At 41.1% G+C, this 19,822-nt stretch overlaps 1 protein-coding gene across 6 annotated transcripts in view; it reads left to right on the top strand.

Annotated features, from left to right (window-relative positions):
• The first annotated feature begins 2,194 nt into the window (after positions 1–2,194).
• LOC105356488 overlaps positions 2,195–19,822 on the top strand; it is a 31,896-nt gene continuing 14,268 nt past the window's right edge. The window contains exons 1-5 of one of the 6 annotated variants that reach the window (XM_023962468.1): positions 4,124–4,801; positions 6,742–6,857; positions 9,148–9,407; positions 17,732–18,280; positions 19,387–19,592. In XM_023962468.1, the coding sequence (XP_023818236.1) occupies positions 17,831–18,280; positions 19,387–19,592 (656 nt within the window). In that variant the 5' untranslated portion in view covers positions 4,124–4,801; positions 6,742–6,857; positions 9,148–9,407; positions 17,732–17,830. Of the gene's footprint in view, positions 2,343–4,123; positions 4,802–6,741; positions 6,858–8,845; positions 9,053–9,147; positions 9,408–17,731; positions 18,281–19,386; positions 19,593–19,822 lie in introns of those variants that run through there. The other 5 variants (XM_023962469.1, XM_023962467.1, XM_023962472.1 and 2 more) reach the window with 5 other exon arrangements.

Here is a 19,822-nt window from a genome sequence, read left to right on the forward strand (position 1 = left end):
AAAACACAAGAAAATATGAAAACACTGATACAAGAGCCCACAAGAGCTCTGCAGATGCCTGTCCGACCTTCTATGTTATTTAGAATTGGTTGCCCTGGTTACAGGAAGAGTTATGAATCTAACAGATGCAGGGTCAATAGTTAATAATACACTTGTTGCTGCAGACATGGAAGTCTTGGTTCACAGTTCCTGCTCATCAGTTTGTATCCCAAACTCCCTCTTTTTTGTCAGACATCTCCTTCTATTCTGAAGATGTAGAGAAGAAAACAATCCCAACACAGCAGCCTTCAATGTGTAGGTCAACAGAGTGTGTCAGATGCAGCAAAGCAGCCCAGCCCAGACCATAATTAAGCCTCCTTCATGTTTCACAGCAGATATAGACTTCAACAAGTTTTCTCATGCACTTATGTCATGCGTGAAGAGGTGTCACACCCACCAAACCGTCCACTCAAATAACCAAAAGTTGGACATCATGGACAGAAAAGGCTGTTTGGCACAAAAACAGTTTTTTTACAGGGTGACTGAGTCTGAGTCAGAAACTTGGTGATCCTTAACAGCAGTTTCGGTTCAGACCCTCCAGCCGGGCCTCAACGGCTTCAGCTTTTCTTGCACTTACGGGAACGACCTGGATTTCGAAATAAAGTTTCTGATAAACCATAGAGAAAGGGGGGGGGGGGGGTAAACAGGGCAAAGGTCACATACTGTCATGATTTTAATGAGTCTGTATTTATCGTATTTAAGTATTTATCGTTATTATTTTTTAAACAAACATTCCCTGGCTTTGCACCAATGACTGTTTATGAGAAGAGTGCAGTTGATGCTTTGCACCAAAGTTTCTCTCTGACATGTTAGTCCCACATCAACCAGCTTAGATGGTCCACATCTGAGGACTGCATCCCTCCAAAGACGAGGGCTGGGTCCTTCATCCACTGGGTAGACCAGATGTTAGCAGCTGTGAATTCCAACAAGGCTGTGCAACCTGAGGCCCTGGAGCCACATGTGACTCTTTCCTCCCTCCATTGTGGCTCTCTGGTGAAAGAAAAAGGAAATGTTATTAATTCTAAAAAAGAACAAATTTATTTGGCGATAGGGCAAATCAAGTAAAACAAAACAGTTGAATAAATGAAACTTTATTTGGACTTACTCGTCCAGGAGGATACAGACTACAGTACCCATAATGCTCCATCAATCCATCAAGTGATGCGACTTCGTCTTAACCTTTTGATTATGACGAAGTGTTTAAAAATCTTTTGACAGATTTTTAAACGCTGTGTACCAGAAAAATGGTTTGAGGTCATTTAGCACAACTAGAATTCCAACATAAGGGCCTGGATGCCAGTTATGGTCCAAAAAATATGTCTGGGTCACTTTGTTAGATCTAGTTTAATTTTTATTTGTTAGGTTTACGAGTTTATGGTTAAGGAGCACCAACAAATACAAGCTGTAGAGAATTAGTTGTTTTTCTGTAATTACTGCTGACATTACATTATGGACGACTACATTTGCTGCCTTTGGATGTGTGACACATGACAGAAACTATTTCATATTCACAAAAAAGGCTATTTTCTCTTTATATTTGTGTTTTCTTTATGCCAGAAATAAACAACTTAATAAACAACAACTTTCACAATTTGTCATTTTTTTGTTCAGTTTTATGGGACACACAAACAGAAGAATGTGATCTTTTGTTTCTATTGATGTTCATTCATGAAGCCAACACAAATGTTTTTTTTTAACTTTATTAACAATTGAGGTATGATACAATTAATAACGAACAATAACCCTGTAATCAACATTACCTCGAAAAATAATCACCATTGCCAAAAATAACATTAACATAGAAAATAAAGAATATAGGAAAAAAAAAAAAATCAATGAACATGACACACAAATACATAAAAACAAATAAGTTAAATAAAAATAAAATAAAAGAATATAGAACCAATCTAAATAGTCTACTACTGGTTAGGGGTACTTGTGAAGTTTGTATTTCTGAACAAAACTAAGCAATTTCAAGCCATTCTTCTTTTTCATATAATGAAGTGATTGAAAGTAAAAACCTTCTTTATGAAATGTGATAAAAAGGGGTTTGGTCTTCAAATATTTATTTTTGTGTATATAAAACAGTATTTTCTGGTATATTATATGATACCTGTGTCCTGTGACAGCACAGGCAACCATAGGCTGATTTTATGCACATAAATACACAGAGCCATTGCATCACTTGCTTCCCGCCCATATTTAATACATTTGCCTGCTGCAGGGTGAGAGCTAAGAGCAGATCGGATCGGAGACGGGACACGTTGCTGGTTGCTGACTCTTCTGGCTCTCCCTTTGCAAAGGTTGGAACACTTGTGCAGACTGTTGTGTGTTTTGTTCTCTTTCCCATTGCACAAACAGGCTCTCTGAGGTCCTGAACCATCTGAACCTGGGGAAGCCGCAGGCATTTTTACAAGCAGCGAATCTTAAAAACAGTCTCCAATGTTCTCAAGTTTAAGCCAAAGTTGGAATCCAGAAAATGCAAGAGCTCAGTGTGTGACCCTCAGTCGTGTTCAGCTTGGATAAAACACAGCTCGACATGATGGGGTGTACTTTTTGTTAGGGGTATGGCATGTGTCGGCTTCAGTGTTACAGTTTAACATCTGTGTTCTTGGGGTAAATGTTAGGCCGTCTTAAAGAAAGCCCAAACCCCTAAAAACACATTCAGTCAAAGCCAAACTAAGGCAGCACATTACAGAACCACAGCCAAGCAGAGAACTTCAACAAGAACCACCACAGTTTTCCAGCTCTCCCTGCACATAGAAAAAGTCTTTAGACAAGATACCCTAATGAATTTATGTTTTGAATAACAAATGTATTACTGCCGTATAAATGTGGTTGCCTGGCTTTTTTTAACCTGTACATTACACTAAAAAAAAGCCAAACAATTGGGGAACTTCATTAAAGGACTGCATAAGTAGTGGTGACGGCACAGCTGAGGCTCAGCTGACTTTCTCAGAAACGCAGGTGAGGGGTGTGTCACAAGGATTTCCCCTTCCATACCCACAGACCGCGAATGACAACTCCACACGCAGATTTGTTGAGATTGAGCCCAACGACATTTTCAGACACTGAGTGCTTTGACTGCAAAAGGAAGAAAGCCACTGTGACCAGTTCCTTACAGGATCTGGTCAAGGTAGATCTGAGCCTCTATTGCTCTGGTGCTCAGGGTTTGTTCCTGAGCTGCCAGGATGAGTGCCTCAGTGCTGCCCTGCCAGCCCTTTCTAGCCATTGGTAGGACTTCTTGATATCAGCCACTTCAGTTTTGGTCCGGTGGTACATCCCATGCAGGGGTTTGTCCTCCCATGAGGATCTGTCCTCCAGCACTGTATCCTCTGCTCTCCATTGCCTGAGACATTCACTGAGCACACTGTCAGTTTTATATAAATATTCTGAAAATTATCAGTCATTAACAGAAACTGGATATTGTAACTTGAAGAGAATCTATCAGATCAGAACCGGATTACAAAAACTACGTAAAACTATAAAAAGGACTCAGAAGGGGTGGGTTTTATATAAACTCCTTTCCACTGTTTTTCAAGCAATAAATGAAGCTCTACTTGACTTTAGTTAATGATCACTGTTTTTAATAAAGCAGATGTGATGAAAGCGTTTTTTTTCTCGTTTTTTTTCCTGTTTTTTTAAATCTATGCATTTAATAATTTCTGTAAATTTGTGTACATTCTTTATTACTTTGACTACAATGTTTGAGATCAATCAATCAATCAATCAATCAATCAATCAATCAATCAATCAATCAATCAATCAATCAATCAAAAAAATTCCTTAAAATATACAAAGTGATTTTCTGACCAAATCTTTGTTGTGTTGGGAGGATAGGGTCAGCTTCAATGAAATATTTCCTCATGATATGTTTAAACAATCTTATTTATTTTGGTACGTTTTCGTAAGAAAAAGGATTTCTAAATTATTCTGTGAATATATTTCTAAATTTGCCAAACGTCTAGGTAATGGTTTTCTCTTCACTGACCTACTCTATGATCATTATGTTTGGGGGGGGGGGGGGGGGGGGGGGGTTAATGTATGGAAAGGATGCAAAATGATGATGAAAATGTCAGTTATTGTGTTCATCTGAAAATTGTTCCTCCAAAATTAAGAAACTCTTTTGTGTTTCATCTCGTTTTGTGTGTTCATTCTTTAGTAACTTGACTAGTTTTCAGAATGAATTGTTGCAACGTTGTGTTGATCACCTGGCTCAGGTGTATTCAGTCGGAGGGAAGCGTCAGCTGGAAGACAGCAGGGGGGGATCTGCATGGAGGATCAGGGTAGGGCAGCTCTGGTTTACAGACTGTTGCTTAGGCTGCTTGAGAATATGCCTTAAATCATAACTGCTGCTTATTCATGGTTTAGTTAGACATTTCTGAAAGTGTTAACAGTTCCTTAAGCGGACTCATTAACTTTCAAATGTTGCTGTTTATTTACACAAATAATGACTGAATTACTTCAAGTGACTGGCCTCTTGGACATCCTACATTTAATAAAAACATTTACTTTAATAACAATTTCTGATAAACAATTATGCACATGAAAACCACAGCCTTTTAACTCACCTCAGACCTCTCAGCTTGTCATAGAACTCTTGAGAAGGTCAAAGGTTTCTGTCCAACCATGGTTATAAAGTCACTCCCATTATATAAACTGACAGTGATTCTGTAGTTGAGACTTTGTTAAATGGGCAGTTGGGAAAGTTAAATGTACATGAAGTCATGATCTGACCCTGAAATTCCTGGAATTCTAAGCGGTAAGCGGAAGCGTGCCTGTTTCTCATTACAGTAGTCCTCTCTGTCTGCACCTGTATTTGTGTTTTTAAACTGTTATTGGTGTGAAAAAATTTATATTTCTTTGTAGTGTGAACTTGTTGTTAGGTTCTCAAATATGATATGACATTTTCATCTATTTACTTGTACAGACGTTTCATCTGAAGTCAGGTGAATACGTGTTTCATTAAAATCAGAATCAGCTTAATTGGCCAAGTATGTACAGGGAATTTGTCTTTGGTGTCTTTGCTCTCGTACAAACTAGCAAGGTATAAAGAAGTGTAACGGGGTAAGACAAAAAAAAGGATAGATAACAAAAAATAAAGTAATATAAGGTAGATATAGGAATAAATAAACACACCTAAACGAGAAAAATGACTAAGTAAAAATTCAGCAGTAGTTCTGGTGTGACAGTTTCTGTGGTTTTGTTTCGTGTTCTTGAGTGGTCAGGAGTCAGGAGTTCATCAGAGTGACGGTTCGTGGTTTTGGTGCGCATTGTTCTAAAGCGCCGCCCTGACAGGAGGAAGCTGAAAAGGCAGCGTCCGGGATGAGAGGGGTCTTTTACGATTCTGCCAGCCCGCTTCCTGACCGTGGATCACTACAAGTACTGAATGGAGGGAAGGCTGGAACCAATAATCCTCTCAGCAGATTTGATGATTCTCTGCAGTCTGTTCCTGTCGTGTCTGGTAGCTGATCCAAACCAGACCATGACAGATGTGGTCAGGACAGATTGGATTATTGCAGTATAGAAGATGGTCATCAGCTCCTGAGGCAGGTTGAACTTCTTGAGTTGTTGCAGGAAGTACAACCTCAGCTGAGCCTTTTTCCAGAGTGAGACAATGTGAGAGGTCCACTTAAGGTCCCGTGAGATGGTGGACCCTATTCAATTCAATTCAATTTTATTTGTATAGCCCAAAATCACAACAACAGTCATCTCGATGGGCTTCGAAGTTGTGGGGACAGTCAAAGGCGCGAGTCGAGCCGGAGACAGGAACCACAGCCAGGAGCAGGAGCAGAGACGAGGTACTCGGTCAGGTACAGAGCAGAGACGAGCCAGAGATGAGCCAGAGACAGGAACCACAGCCAGGTGTAGGAGTGGAGCAAAGGCGAGGTAGACGGTCAGGAACTGGAGCACGGATGAGCCAACTGGAGTCTGGAAGCACTCCCACTCCCCAGGAGGGGAGAGGAAAAGAGGGACAATACATGAATCGCACTGTACCAAACAGAGGCATGGAGAACTAAATGATAAATAATGATCAAGAATGGAGGAGAGGAAGGGTAGAAGTAGAAAAGAAAAGAAGGCAGAACCCCAGTGCACCATAGTTACCCCAGCTTCAACTTCTAGCAGCCTTTTAAAAGAAATAGTTATGAAGTTTAATTTAAACAACTTAACATTAAGTTAAATAATCTCTGAATACTAACTAGTCTGACAATAAGCCTGTCCAAAGAGGAATGTTTTCAGTCTAACTTCAAATGTAGAAACTGAGTCGGCCTCTCTTACATGAGCTGGGAGTTTATTCCATAAGACAGGGGCTTGGTGGCTAAACGCTCTACCTCCAACCGTACTTTTACTAATTCTAGGAACCACAAGCAGTCCTGCTTTTTGCGAGCGAAGTGTTCTCATTGGATGTAAGGGACTATGAGGTCCTTAATATAGGACGGGGCCAGTCCATGTAAGGCCTTATAGGTTAACAGGAGGATCTTGAACTTGATTCTGGAATCAACTGGGAGCCAATGGAGCGAAACTAACACAGGAGTGATGTGATCTCTTCTGCTAGTTCCTGTTAACAATCTAGCTGCTGCGTTCTGAACAAGCTGGAGATTTCTTAAGGAACTCTTAGGACACGCTGCTAACAAGGAGTTACAGTAATCCAGCCTCGCCTGCATCAGAGGATCAGCCACTCCACGTCTCCTCTGTATGCAGACTCATCATCGTCCCGGATGAGCCCAATGACTGCGGTGTCGTCTGCCATCCTCAAGAGTTTCACAGAGGGGGGTCCTGATGTGCAGTCGCTTGTGTGGAGGGAGAAGAGCAGAGGGGTGAGAACACACCCCTGGGGGGCGCCAGTGTTAAGGATCCGGGTGCTGGATGTGGAGCATCCCAGTCTCTTAGGAGATCTAAACAGGGGTATTGTGGAGATGAAGAGGGGTTCCATAATATTTTCTATGATATTTTCATTATGTATTACAGGGGTTCTATCATATTTTCTATGTTCTTTTTACTATTCATTTAATGGATTTTATGTATGCATGGATATTGTATTGCAGTAATATACTTGATTCCTGTCCTCAGTAGCAGATAACATGTGCTAAGGTCATTAGTAGGACTGTTCATGACTTTTGGTCTCTGTTTTCTTTCTGTACTGGAGTGTTTATGGAGCCACGACACCTGCAATGCAGACTAGACAAAAACACACCAGTCTAATGACGTATTTAGTATGTTTTCATCTTTCCTTACTGAATAATAAAAAAGCCTTTTTGCCTTGAGGACGGAGAGAGCTGACAGCCACAAAGCCTAACAGGTCGTGTTTTTCCTGAATTGGGCGACAATTAAAAAATCGTTGCCGTCTCGTCCGGCCTTCGCAGATTCAGGACGTCCAAAAATGAAATGTGCAGTTTGGGAAACAAATAGACACACAACACTATGCATGAATTTTCAAACCTTTTTCAAAAGGGGAGAGGTGACCTCTATAATACCTCTGTTTGGATCTCCTAAGAGAAGAAGCATGGTTTGTTGTTGAATGTGCAGAAGGTTTTGGTCTGCACACACATGTCCTCACAAAAGCTGATGTAGGATGTCACAGTGTCAGTGAGTTCATCCAGGTCTGAGGCAGCAGCCTCGAAGACGCTCCAATCAGTGCAGTCAAAGTGGGCTTGCAGTTGCATCTTTGACTCATTCGACCATCTTTTTACAGTCCTCACAATGGCTTAGCTGATTTCAGCTTTTGCCTGTAGGTTGGGATGAGATAGACTAGGCAGTGGTCGGAAAGTCCCAGGGCAGCGCGGGCATCAAAGCGATATGCGTCCTTTATTGTAATGTAGCAGTGGTCCAAAATGTTCGAGCCTCTGGTGGGACAAGTCACATGCTGTTTGTAGTTGGGTATTTCGACCTTGAGGGTTACTCTGTTGAAATTATTTCTCCACACCAGGCATTCACAGACGCAAATGGTTCTCATAACGGGTTTATGTGGTCTCTCCAAATCCATCGTGAAAACTGCATTTACAACCATAATAGAAACTTCTTTGACGATGAAGATACATTGTAAACAGACAGTTAAAACAAATAAATAAATCACCTTGTTGGCTGCATGTCGAAATGGGAGTTACTCTTAATGTCCTCTCATCCACATCTGGTATTCTTTGCATACAAACGTGGTGCTCCTGCTTCCAGCGTCTCTCTTCTCTGTCCATACAATGTGCGCTAAGCAAGGTAAGCACTTCCGGTATTTTCAAAATAAAATTACCTTCAAAATAAACTTCTCATAATTTAACCAACATTTATCAAACAAAACACGACAGACTAATAAATGACCGTTACAGAAATCGCTCTTGCTGTCCCAACGCAAAAAACAGTTCAGTGTATTCTAATGTACGGACAAAGTTATAGGGCTGCATCTGTCATTGGTAAATGGCGTATACTTATATAGCGCTTTCTACATTCTTTTGAGGCCCAAAGTGCTTTCCAGTCACAGTCCCATTCACCCAGTCACACCCTGATGGCGGCTCCGCCGCCAAACACTGGCGCCAACCTCCCACCAGAGGCAAGGTGGGGTTCAGTGTCTTGCCCAAGGACACTTCGACATGCAAGGCAGGAATCGAACCTGCAATCTTATGATCATGGGTCGACCGCCCTACCGCTGCACCACGGCCGCCCAATTAGTCATTAACATCTATGCATGGTATTTGTCTTTTTGCAAATGTTTCCACATTCATAATGACATTTTTTATCACAGATAGCCTCACAAATGTCCTTCATTAGAACAGTTTTGTGTTGTTCACGGCTAAATACTTAAATAAACTGTTGGATCACGTTTAGATTCCAGTTTTCCAAAAAAGTGAAACTGATGTCTGAATGACTTCATGACTTTATGATCAGTCTGTTAATATTTAACAAAGAAGTTTGTTTTCTTTAGATATAAAAACATCTCTTCCTGATTGTAGATCACAATTTTATTTTAGTCACAAACTGCAAACAATCCTGATGAACAGGAAGGAGAAACTTCTGCTGAGACTCTGTGAGCATTTCTGTCTTTAGATGCTTTTCAGCAGGAAACATGAGAGTATTGACATCATCCAGAGTTGTTTGAATTTGTGCGCACTGCCGTTACAGGGGTCAAGGATTCAGGAATGGGATTTGTGCTTTAACACAGCAAATAGAACTTGCAGTTGGAAATACAGAGGACCAGAAGAAGGGCACTTCAGGGAATGAACTGAGAAACAAAGACCGACGAGGCAGGAGAACTGACTGAGAAGGAGCAAAGATTATTTTTCAGGGAACTGAAGGCGTGGATCAGAAACAGCAAGAACGACCAGAAAGAGAACGGACAGATTTCCAGCTAGGACTGACAGGAGCACCGACTTTAAATCCAGGTGAGCACAGGTGAATGATGGGGAATATGGACGGGACTGCAGCAGAGAGTGAGAGCCCCAGAATTCAACTGTTCAGCCCTAGCCTCCTCCTAGCTCCTGCATTTAGTTCAGGTAATAGAAAAGAAGGTCATTGAGTGGATCATTTTAATCTGAGCTTTCATTGATTCTACATTTGAATGCAAGAATTGTTGTTATCAATTCCTAATACATTAAACCTTACATTTAAAGAGTGGTCTTTTATTTAAACTATTTTATATATTATATACTGTATTATTACTGCAACAAACAAAATAAAATATTTATCAACAATATTCATGTCCTTTGTACGTAATTATGTGGATGCACACTGACAGTCCTTAGACTGTAAATTAGAACTGGACTGAGTTACTCCTCCCCCCTGACGTTTCAAACAGGAAGTAGCCGCTGGTTCCAAGAAGCTAAAATCCCATAGACTTCTGTAACCCTTGTGCTATCCTAGGCACTTTAACGTTGGGTCATCTAGACCCACTAGACAGTGCTCTGACCCTTTTTTCTTCAATGATTTGTGATCTTCACTGGTGTCCATGGATTACATGAAATCTTTCCACCTTTATCCACCTTTGACACGTCAATGTGTAAGGGTGGGGTCATCTAAGATAGCACAAGGGATAAAGCAATAAACAGCTGTTACTCAGTCATTTTATTGGTCAGAATAACTGTTCTTCTGTCCATATTGACTTCATTTGGTTGAGGTTGTCATGCATGTCTCACTCACTCTATCCAATTCTGTTTTACAGCTAATGCTTCACACACACACACAGACAGTCACTTATATTCTCTGACATTAGTGCTCAAAGCAACAAATATTTACTTTTCAGACTTTTTTCATTTGAACCCTGACATCAGAGAACAGGAACCTCCATGGGTTTAGAGGAAGGCCTCTCATCCTGTATGCAGAATTCCCTTTTCCAGCTTGTGTCATGTTATGCTGTTCAAGCTGCACTTTGGCTTTGTTGGTCTAAATCTAAACCTATTTAAATACCGTAATTTCCGGACTACAAGCCGCTACTTTTTTCCTGCGCTTACAGCCCTGCGGCTTATTCAGTGACGCGGTTAATTTATGGATTTAATTAGCGGCCGCCATGTACGTACTATCGAACTCAGTGAAAAGTTTGAATTCTCTATCTAACACCAAGCACAAGGCATTTATATTCAACACACCTCTAAGCAGCCAAACAGCATGGAGTTGACTTCAGGTCTTAGACACTTCAGTCATGGTTCAACAAAATGAAACACGCATGCCCGGCCGCATCCCAGAATCCTTTGGTGCCATTAGACCCAACGTGCACCAGATCGCCGCTACATTATGATGAAGCTTTCAAGTTAAAAGCAATCGTTAAAAGCAGCGTAAAAAAGTCCACCGTCACCAACGGGTTTGGAAAAGCCGGTTTGCTGCGTGACGGAGAGAACAGCGCATGGAGTGAATTTACACTCCATTTACGGTTTCTAAGGAAACCGTAAAAGCGGAATTTTGCTTTGAAAAACTCACAGCCTCCGTGTGAGCTGGAGACATCTTCTCCTGCTGATTGAGCTGCGGGGCCGATGGCAGTCTGAAGGCTCCCACACGTAACAACGCATCCGCCCCTCATACACAAAACGTACAGTATTAAGTCTGATTGCTTTGCACAGACACGATTTGCTCGGTCCACCGGCGCAACGGGGACGAAGTGCTCCTCCCTGAAGCCGCCTGGCCAGAGGTGTCGGAGTAGATAGGAAGGGGAGACAAGGAGCGCGCGGGGCGTCCGTGGAGCGCAGAGGCGTCCGCGGAGTGCAGAGGCTTCTGAATTCTGACGCACGCGCCGCACTGAGGCGCGCGTATCGCGCTGAGGCGCGCGCTTTTCAGTCGCCGCTGCTGTATTTTACCGGTGTGTTTTTTAACCAGCCCTGTTACTCCCATAACGCTGCCGCGACACAAGCGGAAGGAGAGCTGTACCCGTTCACCCCTCCATGCACTGCTGCTACTTGCTCATTCTTAAACACGTACAACAGAATGGCGAGCCGGGCATTGGCCCCGCCTTTAGCCCCTAAGACTCATGGGAAATGTGGAATCGCGGATGTAAATTTCCTCATCATAACTGAGGGATGTAATGTTGATTATATGGTTACTGTTCGTAGTTTTATGTATGATACCTAGATTGTCAATAAGTAAAAAAAAATGAAATAAAAACACCATAACTGAGGAACTTGTGAACAGAATAGAGGTCCATGCTGTTTGACAGATGTTGATTCACTCAAATACATGAGCCAGAGGCAAAGCTGGCTACACCCACAACGGGCTAATGAATTGCACTCACTCTGGGATGCTGGCCGTGATCGGTCAGGATGACAATATGGCCTAGCCTAACATATGCGCGGCTTGTACTCTGACGCGGCTTGTGTATGTATAAAACTAATTAAACACGTGAAAATGGGTGGGTGCGGCTTGTAATCGGGTGCGCCGTGTAGTCCGGAATTTACGGTAGTTTTTTCTTTTTGTGGGTTGAAGAAAGAGCAATGAGCATTTCTGTCAAAGCATTTGTTCATGCAGCAGCTTCCACCCACATTACATGAGAAGCTTTTTCTCAGCTCCTCTCTGCATCCTGAAATTAGTCCACTACAGCCCAGTTCTAAATTTACTCAAAATAGTTCTGTACCATTTCAAAGCTAGTCACCAGCACCCCTCTATTTGTATTTGACCTCCTCCACATCACCGTGTCCTCAGTCCACCTTAAAGTTCCACTCTGATCATCTGTTGTTCTATTTGCTAAGCCTTTTTGTGGAAGCATTTGTGTAGCATAATTAAAAATAAAAGTCAATATCAGAAATGCTTTTTCATTTTCAAAATGAAGCTGTGTGTTGATTCAAAAATAAAATGAAAAAGCAAACAGCTTTTTCATTTTCTTCTTCAACACCGCTCATTCTGTCACCTCATTAAAATGATAAAGAAAACTGTATTTGAGATTTCATTTTCAAAAAGTTCTCTGATAAATGTGTAGCAAAATTCAATTAGAAATATCTAATTTGATCATTAAAATGGATTAACAGAAATGGTTTTTCCTTTTATACAATGTAACTGCATCAAATGAAACAAATAATATTAGAAATCAATCCTCCAAAATGTTTTTTTTTTCATTTTCTACTTCAACTCGACTCATTGTGTGACATAATTATAGCGAAAATGCAAGGAAAGGATTATATTTTAGTGTTCACATCCTCCTTGCAAAATGTGTGGTTTAATTCATTTGAAATACTGTACTCAGAAATGCAATTTAAGCTTAATTTTCTTTAAAGAGCTTCAGCAAAATGCTGAAGATTTCTATCAGAGTGGGCGTTTGAAACCATGAGGAGCAAAGCAGCAGAAATCTCTTCTTGAGCTTTGAAACATCAGAATCATTCTTTTCATCAAATCTCATCTACTTGAATCTTTTGTCAATTCTGTCTTTTCTTTAGTCTGTTTATCCATTCATCTTCAGAACTAATTTACTTTTGTGGTCATGAGGTTGCTGGAGCAAATCCAGCAACTGTTGGATGAGGGCGGTGTTCACCCTGTCCAGGTTTCCAGTCTGTTACACCTATACACCTAGAGACGATTAAGGATCATCAATTAAGCTATGAATCCTGTTTTTGGAAACTGAACTTTCTGGAGTCAAGTTAGCTTTATTCATAAAGTCCTTGGCTGTGTCCGAAATTACCGCCCTAACCCCTAACTACTAAAACCCTATATAGTGCGGCACTATATAGTTCTCTATATAGTTCTCTGAATTTTCAAAGCAATTCGGACACCCGTGCTCACTAGTTTTCTCTTTCGGGTTTTTTCAAATGGCGCTTGGCACGGAAACAAAGTGGCGCATTACCGCCACCACCTGGTCTGGAGGGGAACTACTTCTATTTAACGCGGAGGAATGACACCCATTTGTCAAATTAAAAATATAATAAATATGAACATTTTATGAAGAGTATTTATGAATCTGCTGTGTTCTGATCATGGAAAATGTGGCTGATTTATAAATAATAAAATTACAAACACATTGGTGTAGACTTTATGTATTTGTTGATAAATAAACCCCCATGTTATTACTCCATGGCAATATTTATTTTTGTGCCGCTGAACGATTTACGGGCTCTTGCGAGGAGGCATTTTTTTCTGTAGTTTTCTCTTCTACCTTACTGAAAATAGTTTTATATATGAATCTGTCCGTGTTCCTGGCAATAATTCAACCGTTTTTCATGGGATCAAACCAAAAACGAGCAGATATGCAGCATCACAGGGCGGCAAGGAGAAGCAGACGTCTCCGAAGATTTCCTCTGGATGCCCTGACCAGACATGAACAACTTGTGAGTTAAACTTAAAGTTTTTTTTATTAGTTCAATTTAAGCATTTGTCACTAATTGTGCTCAAGGTTACACAGTCTGCGTAAGAGTTTAAAATTCTTTTTCAACACTGGACTCTGAACTGTATAGTCTAACTTCATGAAACACTTGTTAGATCAAAGTTTAGTATTTTTTATTCAGAGTCAAACCATATCACTTGTTTTAAACAAAAATACTTTAATTTTTAAATATTTATATAAAAATCCAAAAACCCAGCCAAAAAAAACCCATGAGATTTTCCAGCATTTATAAATACGTCATAAACTAAAATGTAAGACATCAGAATAAAATGAAACATTCAAAAAAATCAGATTTAATTTTCTCAATGAAATAATTATTTTTCTATTTTACAGGGTCTTCCACATCTCTACTGCTTTGCCAACATAAAGGTGTCTGTCGTGGCCCTTTACGCTGATGGTCAGTCCGACACAAAACCAGACCGGCAGACCCGCAGATCGGTTGACCCGCAGGACCATTGAGCATCTGGTGGAGCAGCTTCGGGTTCCTCACACTCTGGGGGGGGGCACAGGAGACTGAGGTCCTGGTGTTTCTTTTCTGGCTGGCATGTGGCACATCTTACGGTGTGGTACCCAGAGCCTTTGACATGCCACGGTCCACTGTGAGCGGCAGACCGCATCCTCCAGCTGATGAGCAGGGTCACCCAGCATCCAGTGGGAATGAACTGTCATTAGTCACCTCTGGTTTTATAGCAGCTTGCTTGGTCTTTCACCTTCCAAAGGGTCACAAGGAGCATTGATGGCTGCCACATAAGAATAAAGGCCCTAAAAGAAAATGCAGCTTGTTATTTTAACAGGAAGCTTTTTTATTCCATTCAACTGCAGGCTGTATGTGACTAATGCCAAATTTAGAGATATTTTTGTTGGGAATCAAGGATCAGTCCACAGTTCACAGGTTCTACGTAAAAGCCCAATTTATGTAAATCAAACATTACCCACCTGAAGGATCTTTTTGGGTGATGGTGGGTATCCCTGCATTGCTCATCCCATCACGCTGCTGACACCCTACATTGAACCCATGAGGAATGCGGTTCAGGCCCGTTACAACCAGCACCACGCCAAGGCACACTCTGTGGTGGAGAGAGCATTTGGCATTATGAAGATGAGGAGGAGAGCAATACTTCTGGGGGCACTGGAAGTAAAACCAACCTTTGCATTGAAAATCATTGCCTGCAGTTCAGTTCTGCACATTCTGTGCATCAGCGAAGGGGACTGCTGGGAGCCACAGATGTTGAGCCACACCAGGAACCAGTAGGACGGGTAAAGAGGCGTCCGTCTGCGAGGACAGATCTCTGCTTTCCTTTTAGCTCCAACTGTGACACACATGACTCTAGAAGACCAAGATTATTGTTAAGATGTATAAAAATAAATGTTAACATATAAAACGTAAATGTAAATATGTACATTTGATATTTATATGAAAATCCTTTTGAGATTGTTAAAATGGCTCAGATTTAAATAATACATGTAAATAATTCATTTTTGTTCCTGCATTTATTAAACAAATGGCAAAAACAACGACGACGTTACATTTTGTGAACAATATTTTAAACTCAAGTAACCTTAACAGACTCTCCTGTCACTCTTTGTCCCTTCTTGCTCTCTCCTCCTCTCCTCTTTCAACAACAACCTTTACCCCAAAATGACAACGATTACAGTTTAATGATAAATAAATACAAATCTGATCAAGTGTCTCTCACTCCCATCCGGCACGAGCTTGCCTGATAACAAACAGGCTCTTTCTCCATCCACAGATGGATCAGATTTTCCTCATCCTCGTCAGTCCCCACATATATAAACACATTTTAAAAATGTGTTAATAACTTATGACTACGGTTAGAACTCACTGTTTTTTGATGTACTATCGACAGCGTTTGTTTTTAGCCTTCAATGCTAATTCGCGCTAGCGTTAGCTTTAGCATTACCAAAATTGATGAGCTTCAAAACAATGTAGATAGTCGATTGAGGAATAAAACATATTAAACACATCATCTTACGTATTTACAAATATATTTTCAACATATACAAGATACTTTTAAATATACTTACATTTTTAAGTCCTCTTTCTAGCGCAACCGTCCGCCATCTTTGAATAATTCAAACGCAGTGTATCGTGGGTCACACGCAATGCATTCTGGTATGAACGCAGTGCATTCTGGGCAATATTCGCCGATCGAGTGAGCATCGATCCACACTGGTTTTTCGTAGAGAATTCTGGGAAATTTCTAGTGCACATGATTTTTGAACTGTAGATTCGGACAGCACTACAAAATGGCGACTGCACTATATAGTGGTTAGGGCGGTAATTCGGACACAGCCCTTGTAACCCTTGTGCTATCCTAGGCACTTTAACAATGAGAGTTGGGTCATCTAGATCAGTGTTTTTTAACCTTTCCTGAGCCACGGCACACTTTAACCTTGACAAAAATCCCGCGGCACACCAGCATCCAAAAAAAATATAAAAGGAGAAACTCATAGTCTGTATTCATCTAAAGCCCCTCCACAATCTCACATGCATTTTTGAGATAATTGTTGCAGAAAAAGCTGGAAACTGCAGCTGTTTTTTTCTAAAAGATGCAATAAAAGTTAAGTTAGAAGATTTAAAAACGGTTTAACGTGTGTTTGTTGGTTTCAAGACGTTTAACAACAGATCTCCTTGTGCACTGTCACTCTCACAACCCAATGCATCATGGGAGATGTAGTGCATAAAACGGCCGGAGATCGCTTTTCGGAGCTTCATTGTTTTGTTAACTTATTCCACGGTCTGATACCGGATTCTGTGGAAAGCTACACCGCTAAAGACGAGCTTTAGCTGGTATTTTTGTTAGAACTGAGCGACTTTGCGAGCTAAATCGGGAAAAGGAAGTGAAGACTTTAACCCTTTCTGATTGGTCAGACTGATGACATGTGATTAAGCTCCCCAAGAATGATTGGTGGAGACAGTTAAAGGGACGGGACTTTTCCAAAATACAGCCGAAGCTGCAGCTGAATCTCGGTACCGTCATTCTCATCAAAATGTCTTTAATAAGATAAAATAAACGCAAAGAAAAAAGTATTTTACGATCTTATATATTCCTAACTACTCAGTGTTTTATCAGGGCCTGTTTGTATGAACAGAGAGCTGAAATCCTGGAGATGGAAAATGTTTTTAGATCAGTTAATGAGGGCAATTTCCCACGGCACACTTGGCCATCTCCCACGGCACACTAGTGTGCCGCGGCACACTGGTTGAAAAACAATGATCTAGACCCACTAGACAGTGCTCTGAACCGTTTTTCTTCAATGATTTGTGATCTTCACTGGTGTCCATGGATTACATGAAATCTTTCCACCTTTATCCACCTTTATCATGGTACGAATAACACGTCAATGTAAGGGTGGGTCATCTAAGATAGCACAAGGGTTAAAACAGCAGAGGCTGACCAAAGTGCTTAACAACGTAGGACAAAAACAAAACAACAATCTAAAACAAACAACATAAAATCAATCAAATCAATAAAAACATCAACTCTCACTGAGTTATAAGCCAGGGCGAAAAAGTGAGTTTTCAACTTGGATTTAAAAGCATTCAGTGAACAGGCCTGCCTAACCTGCATAGGGAGTGCATTTTAAGAAAACACACACATGTATGAGGAGAACACACAAGAACCTAGCTGGGATTTGAACAAAGACCATCTCACCGTGGGTTAAGAGTGCTAACCACTACACCACCATGCACCCCTTCATTTGTTCTGTTGTTTTTATTTTAAATAAAAGGCATTATTGTTCATGAACAACTGGTGTTGTCAGAGCTTTACAGAATTTCTTCACATGAAGAAACTAAAGAACCTGAACCCGTTTCTTCTTGATGGATCTCCAGTCTGTGTGCACAGATCCTACAGTCACTAACATGACCTGCATTTTCTCTGTCTGCTGCAGGACGGCTCCACGTCGCCAGAATCAGACGCTCGTCTTTCCAAAGCAACACATCAACCCTCAGTCAGGACTTGATTCTGGTTCATCTTCATTCACCTGAACATGCAGCGGCGAACAAACAGGAGAAAATACCCCGAGAATTATGTAGAAAAAAGGCATTTAAAGCTGCCTGAGTTGAAGGAGGCTGCTGGAGGATGTCGTCTTTCTAACTCGTACATCTACAGAGACAACATCCCAGCATATCCTCAACCAAAGTTCCAGGTCAGTTTTCTGAAACATGACACAACACGTGTGGGCTTGGAAGGAATCCGGCAGGATGAAGGCTTTAGGAATCCATATGGTGAATCCATGCTTTGGTGGAGCCTGCATGTGAGAAAGGAGGATGTGAAAGATGCTGAGAAGCAGCTCATGGAGGAGACGTACCCTAATATGAACGGGAAGATCGACCTGCCGAGATTTGCGACCTCCCCGGCCTTTTCATCAAAATCCCGGTTGGGCAACTTCCGCTTCAGCTTTCTCCTGGATGAGGTGTTACAGGCCTACAGTCAGCAGGTAAAGCTCTGACCCCCAAATCTTCTAGAATGATCTATAATACAAATTTAAAAAAAATGTCCTAAAAATTGTCCTTTAAGATGAGAAGTCTGTAATGTTCATCATGGAAATTCTTCAACTGTGAAAAACAGAATAACAAAAAAAAAATCCAGGAAATAATAATAACAGTTCACCTCAATACTTTGTAATGTAAGCCTGGTTTCTATGACAGAGGTCAAAGGTTTCCTGAAGGTCTTCAACGGGTTTGTATCAACGACTATATAGTGTTTTTCAACCAGTGTGCCAGGTGTGTCGTGGGAAATTACTTATTTTCTCTAAAACTAAAAGATGATCATCATTTATCTTCACCAGAATATCAGTTCTTCAAAAAAAGGCTCAGGTTTCACACTGAGTACAACGCACATGCAATTAAAAAACATCAGAACTGCTGAAAGAGTCAGCAGATCACTTCACACACTGATGCAGCAGGCAGAATATCTGCGGGAGTCTGAGAAACCAGCTGTCAGAAATCAGAACTCTGTCTCCCCCTCTGATCTTCAGCGGGATCTCCAGAGTTCTAACCTCACCACATCTCCCATGCCCAGCACACACTACCTGACTCTCATTCACTCAGTCAACCACAGCATACTTAAGATCTGTACTGAGTCAAGCTCAGTGCGAAGTGTTGTTTGTGTCCCTCTGCATTCATTACCGAGTGTTACATTTCGACCTGATCTTCTGTCTTCTGACCCTGACTCTGGATCCCTGGATCCTGACTACCCTGTTTCTCCTCTGATGAACTTATTGGCTGTTATCGACTCCTGCCTGCCTAACCCTCATTTAGCTTTGTGTACTTTTAGCTGAGCTAATAAACCTGCTTTATTTGGATCCAGCTGTCTGCCTGTTTTTGTGACACCAGCACACCTCCCACTAAAAGCAATCCAACCCCCATCCTACCTTAGAGGTGTGTACAGCCTCCAATAACAGAACCAGTGTTTCAGAGAATCCAGTACCACAGCTGGAGTACCAAACATCACATCATCATTGTATTTTGTTCCTACAACACACTGTCTGTTCAGTGGGCCTCTTATTCAGACTAATGAGAACTTCTCTATCTTCTTCCTCAGTTCTGTGCTGGTGGTCAGCCGGTCATGCGGGTCTTTGAGACGGTCCTGTACAAACAGGAAATTATGTACTCAGTGTTGGTCCACAGTCCAAATGGTCCAGAGGACTTCTCCCATTATCCTTTGTTGGCTGAAGACCAGAACGCCGTCTGCTTCTTCAAAGACGGCAGATTCATCTGGAGGTCAGAGGCCATGTGTGGGACGCACAGGTGAGCCTGAGGAACAGCAGCAAATACAGAGATTTTGTGTATAAATAAAACATATCAGGCCAAAGAAGAACATTTTAGAGCCTATGTCTCCCTTTTTTTCTGTTTTTTCCCCCAAATATTAAATATAAAATCTACTGTAATCTCATAAGTTTTGGATCTGAAGACAAGACAAAAAGAAATAGTCTTACTGTCAATTATATTTTCAGCTCAAAACTGTTCTTAAAAATTAT

The sequence above is a fragment of the Oryzias latipes genome, chromosome 14, assembly GCF_002234675.1.
Source record: "Oryzias latipes chromosome 14, ASM223467v1".
NCBI classification, from domain to species: domain Eukaryota; kingdom Metazoa; phylum Chordata; class Actinopteri; order Beloniformes; family Adrianichthyidae; genus Oryzias; species Oryzias latipes.